General features: G+C 38.6%; 1 protein-coding gene across 1 annotated transcript; it reads left to right on the top strand.

Moving 5' to 3' along the window:
• Positions 1-4,960, top strand: LOC101156766 (protein NDRG1). Its single transcript, XM_004077673.4, has 12 exons — positions 1-202; positions 414-519; positions 829-949; positions 1,037-1,099; positions 1,216-1,276; positions 1,413-1,499; positions 1,836-1,892; positions 1,991-2,157; positions 2,245-2,344; positions 2,513-2,548; positions 2,627-2,678; positions 4,167-4,960. The coding sequence occupies exons 1-12, from the start codon at positions 152-154 to the stop codon at positions 4,391-4,393; spliced, it is 1,128 nt and encodes a 375-aa protein (XP_004077721.1). The 5' UTR covers positions 1-151; the 3' UTR covers positions 4,394-4,960.
• The last annotated feature ends 979 nt before the right edge of the window (positions 4,961-5,939 follow it).

Here is a 5,939-nt window from a genome sequence, read left to right as displayed (position 1 = left end):
AAGATCAGCGTCTGAAGATATAAAAACCAGCTCAAACGTGTAGCCTGACACACTGAAAACTGGACTGTTGTTCTCAAGCGGAGTGTGTTCGCTGGTCTGCCAGGATATACAGCGCTTCAAATATCCACATATTAAATCCGACATAACAGCCATGGTTCTGGAGGAGAATGACTGTGACTCTGTCTTTGAGCCTCATGCGACTGTGAGTATGGCTAAAAATGTATGGTATTATGTGGGCTAAGACTTTAATTTACATTTAAGACTGAATAACATTGTAAATGTGGGGGAAAAGATGAACCTCAGGTTTTGCTTACTTTTTATTCTGGTTTTAGTTGTGTTTGTTGTTACATTCTGTGCCTGCATGAGGATAATGTAGAGAAGTGTGGCAGAAACTTTGTGTGTTTACATTTTAGGAAGAGTACGTGGAGACTCCTTACGGAGATCTCCACTGCATCATGACAGGAACTCCAAAGGCAAACCGCCCCGTCATCCTGACCTTTCACGATGTTGGACTGAACCGTAAGTCACAGATGCAGGGTCCAGAAAGAGACATCATGTCCTGTCAAATTCATCCAGCACAGACAATTTAAGCGAAACACAAAATGTACTTTCTGTTATTTTAAATTAATAAATGACATTGTTCTGATAATATATTATATATCACAAACGAATGACAGTAAGGACCTTTTTTTTAACTCAAATGCCTACTCATGGTTTATTGTAAACTCCCTTCATATGCTGACAAAATCTGCCAGATTGAGATGTTTCTTTCTGTATGTTCTCTATCATCAACAAAAACTAAATGAATGTATTTGTTGTGTCTTGTAGATAAATCGTGTTTTGAGACTCTTTTCAACCATGAAGACATGCAGGAGATTGTCAAACATTTGCCTGTTTGTCATGTTGAGGCTCCAGGACAACAAGAAGCAGCCAAATCTCTGCCTACATTGTGAGTTATCCCTCATTTTTTATCACTCCATCACTCATGTCTTTTTTTTGTTCTGTAAAAAAGAGTTACTAAACTCTGGCCCATCAGGTATACCTACCCCACCGTGGACCAGCTCTCTGAAGCATTACCTGCTGTCCTCAAAAATTTTGGGTGAGTCAAATTTAAGAGTTAAGTTTGTTTTATATATAAACTAGCATGTAAACCTTTGAGTCAAGCTTTTCTTCTAGTCACACTTGAGTTACTTAGTCTGTGGTGGTGTATTGCAGGTTGCGTAGTGTGATTGGCCTGGGAGTTGGAGCAGGAGCATACATCCTGGCCAGATTTGCTGTGAGTTTAAATCTTTCCCCTCACAATTCCATTTAAATTGTAAAGATAAAAGCATTAAAATAATCAAATTTATTAAAAAAATCTTGACATGCCTTTATCTAGAGACTTTGACTTTTTTTGTTTTCTGCCCATACAGTTGAATCACCCTGATTTAGTGGACGGGCTGGTTCTGATTAATGTCAACCCCAATGCTGAGGGCCTGATGGATTCTGTTGCAAACAAGGTGGGAACTATGCCTGAGAAATTTTCCCTGTCCAGACCATGCTTTATTATTATATTCCAATCAATGAATTAATCAACATCTGGCTTAAACTTTGGAATTTAGCTTGCTTAAGCTGGTGACAGAAATGGATTGACATAGTTGAGGGTGTTTCACATGCTTGCCGTGAAGATGTTCAGCAGTGACTTTTGTAAATGAGAAAATTAAAAACCAAAAGTTTCTGTCATAGTTAATCAACATAATTTTTGTGCAGTTTATATTTTCTTCACATTACAAAATATGAGGAGTATGAGGAAAAGAGAATCATCCATCAACCCGGTGACGCTGTGTATGTTATAGATTACAGATTGGACCCAAACTCTCCCAGACAAACTCATTGCACACTTGTTTGGACAGGTAATGTAAAAAAACAAAAATAAGGCTATTTTACGTTTTATTTTCTTATACTTTTAAGGAGATATGCAGCATGTATAAAATCTGTGTTCTGATAACAGGAAGAGATCCAGAAAAATTATGACCTTGTGGCTACATATCGCCACTACATCACAGCAACCATGAACCAGTCCAACGTGAGTCAGTTCTTCCGCTCCTACAACAACCGGACCACTTTGGATGTGCAGAGGCCGGTTTCTGGAGGAAACATCAATGTCAGGACCCTAAAGTGAGTCATGTGATTCTCACAGGCTTGCGCAGATCTCTTCTAAAAATGCTTCATCTGAACGTACCTGTCTGCTGGTTTCTGCTGTAGGTGCTCCACTCTCCTGGTTGTGGGAGACAACTCTCCAGCTGTGGAAGCTGTGGTTGACTGCAACTCTAAACTTAACCCCAACAAGACCACACTGCTTAAGGTATTTGCATGTTTAATGGATGCAAAAGTACTGCAGGATGTCACATACTGTACATTTGATGCTTTTATAATTATGTTTTGCTGACCGAAAGTCTTTTGGGCATTCACTCTTTAATTGACTTATCACTTTATCCAAGCAATCCCTCACTATTGTCATGTTCTCTTGTAGATGGCGGATTGTGGAGGTCTTCCTCAAGTGGATCAGGTATGACAGACAACTCAAATCTCACAATAATATATATTTTAAATTAAATTGAATACACTTTTTACTATTCCCTCACAGCCTGCTAAAGTGACTGAAGCCCTCAAATATTTCATCCAAGGCCTGGGATACTGTGAGTCTGTTTATAATCTCAAACTTTTGTGAATCTTAAACTTCTGTGTATATAAAATTTTTAGATATTTTATTTAACTTAATCAATAAAACATGAGAATAAGCCCCTTTAGGTGCAACATCACTTTTTCAAGAGGGTCCTTAGTATCGAACGGTTACAAGAGTAAATGAAAAACAATAAACTGTTGAAAAGGACAAAAAAAGGACAGAGCAAACAAATAATACAATTTAGCTCGCAATAGCACTTGAGCGCCCTCACACACAGGCATATTCTCACACACAAACACACCCGCTCTCCGTATTCACCAATGCCTTGAATGACATTGCACAAAATAAATATGATTCAAAGTATACAAGAAAAGTAACATATACATTGGGTTGTCCAAATTTAAAATAAAAAAATTAAATTATGTTACAATTAAAATGAGTTAAGAGAGCTTTCTTAAATGATGAGAGCTTTAAGATAGAGTGTAAAGAGAGAGGAAGATGTTCCTATTGCTAGGTGTCTTAACACAGAAAGCTTTTCCCCCAATGCTTTTTATATCTAGGAATAAAAAAGAATACATTTGGTCAAGATGCCGTAAGTTATGTTGTGATCTATAGGAAGTACTATGTGAAGGAAAATGGAAGGTTAAAGTATACATTTAAAAATATATTGTTGCCAGTTAGCCTTGTCTTATATTTGACAGAGAGAGCCAACCCCTCACCATCACATTCTCCTAACGAGCAGTGGTGAGTCATAAGGGCAGCAAAGAACAAAACAACATAAGTTGGTGCAGATAAAACAAGCAGAAGTTAAATTAAAATAAAGACATTTGGCAAAATCTAAAACAGGAGGTAATAATTGAGAAACTAATCTTTTCCTTATGTGAAAATTGAAGCAATTCACTGGTTGGTAAAAAGGTTTTAGACATGGATTAACTTGTTAGAGATGGAATGAATGTGAGTTTGAAAGATAAATTCAGTTTTAACCAGACACTGGGTCATTTAAAAGACACTCAGGGAGAGAAATCCAAAAAGTAAGATTTATTAATTGTGTGTCTGAAAGAGAATGTGGTATGATTTACTAATATTCAGAATGAGCTTATAGATAAGTCATCGTTGTATGGAATCAAAATCCTGCTGCAAAGAGTTATTAATGTCCGAGATGCTTGGTTTGGAACAGTAGACAATTGTATCATCAGCTTAAAGATGGATGCTACATTTTGTACTTTGACAGGTCATTAGTAAAAAATATAAAATAGTAGTGGCCCAAGAGAAGAACCTTGTGGAATACATTTCCTTATTCCAATAGAATCTGACTGGAAAGGTGATTTAACGGTTGTATTTTAGTTATTTTTTATTTATTGGCCCACTTTTCAGTTTTGTTTTTGTTTGAATTTACTTGAAAAAAAAAGGCTCACTCAACAAAACAAAAAGAGAGTTTTTGAATTAACAACTCATTGCAATCTGACTTCATGGTAAAAAGCTGCCTCTGTTTTGTTTACAGTGTCCAGTGCCAGCATGACCAGACTGCGCTCAAGAACTACGTCCAGCACCAGCTCCGTGTCTTTTGAAGCGCCCCGCAGCCGCTCACATACCAACGAGCTGCAGCGGGGTCGGGTGCACTCTCAAAGCACGGAGGAGAAGCGTGGGCGCACAAACACTGATGTCTCCATGGAAAGTGTCTCCACTCTAAACCAGAACACCTCAAAGGCCGCTGAAGTAGCATGCTAGAGTGCACACAACGAACACCCCTTGCACTTTATTCAAACGATGCCTCATTCTTTACTCCTACCTGAATCCTCCCTTCCTTCTTCTAATTTCCACTTGCAATCACTCTGTGGTTGTATTTTCACTCACCTCTGAAAACTAGATGATTTGAAATCCTTTCCTCAAATTTCTTTTCTTTTCTCATCCACTCTTGACTTTTATTCCTCCTTTTATCACTGAATTATTTAAAAGATTCTATGTAAAGTTTCCTCACATGCTCATGTCCATCATTATATAAGGCAGATAAAGACATATTAGATGTTTTAACACTTTAAAATCAAATCCATTATGTGTTTATGTAAAAGTATTTGTTTTTCCATGTGAAGGTGCATAATTATCTAATTTATAGAATAACTCAGTGGGAAAAGAAAATGCACACTTATAACTGTAAGAACTGTATACGATGATGCAACTATAACAACTGTGTGTTACTAAAAGCAGGAATATGTTATGACCTAACACTGTAGTTCCTAGTGTGGATTCAAACTTATTGTGTAGTGTGTTTCACAATAAATAATGAATGCACACTGTCATAAGGACTTGTTTATCCACTACTGAGTTGCACTCGCTTCATCCTCAAGTTAAACGTCAAGAGTCCATCTAGTTTGAAATCACATTTTCCAGGTAAGTATTTGAGTCAAGTGGCAAAAAGTTGTAAATAGTATTTGCTGACTTTAAGAACGCATTTTAATAACGCTTTAACATTTAATAACGTTTTTTTTTTTTATCTTACCATAATGTAAAGGCGCAGATAATGTGAGTGAGCAGCGCACCAAACACTGACCACTATAGCCTTAGTCACAGGCACCTGTTAAGCGGGTCCTGGGAAAAGGGCCCCTAATGATGGGAAAAACTTGGCTGCACGGTGGCGCAGTGGTTAGCGCTCTTGCCTCACAACAAGGCTCCTTTTTCAAGTCCCAGCTGGGGAACCTGAAACAGAACATCAATGGGGGAACCTTTCTGCGTGGAGTTCGCATGTTCTCCCTGTGCTCGCATGGGTTTTCTCCAGGGACTCTGGCTTCCTCCCACCATCAGTCTATTTTGCCCGTAGGTTTGTGTGTGATTGTGGCTTAAACTTCTGCCTCAAGCACAGGCAGCAGTTTGTAATAGACAGAGCCACAGTGCAGTGTGTGAGGTAGAGAAGACATGACTTCAAAATCAGGATGCCAAAAAAGGAGGGAAAAGAAATCAAGAGAGGAAAAGGGTTTGAGGGGTCAAAAATACGTCACCTATATTTCAGAAAAAAGGTAGGTTTGTGGTAGAAAATAAGATGAATATCGTCATGACTTGCTAGGCAGGACAGACCCAGGCGCTGGAACCCCGAAGGAAAACACAGGTGAGTAAGGAGGTAAGTAATAATGTTTATTTTCAGGCGTGGCTTGAAGTCATGGCGAGGCTGGAGGTCTTGTGTTGAGGAGTCATGGCGGGACTGGAGGCTTAATTGTGGCTCAAGTCGTGGCTGGAGGTCCAGGCTTGGCTTGGTGTTTCCAGGAAATTCCGTGAGGAAACT

The sequence above is a fragment of the Oryzias latipes genome, chromosome 16 (genome assembly GCF_002234675.1).
Source record: "Oryzias latipes chromosome 16, ASM223467v1".
Taxonomy (NCBI): Eukaryota; Metazoa; Chordata; class Actinopteri; order Beloniformes; family Adrianichthyidae; genus Oryzias; species Oryzias latipes.
Note: the sequence above shows the minus strand (reverse complement) of the source record. Positions and strands in the feature narration are given on the sequence as shown.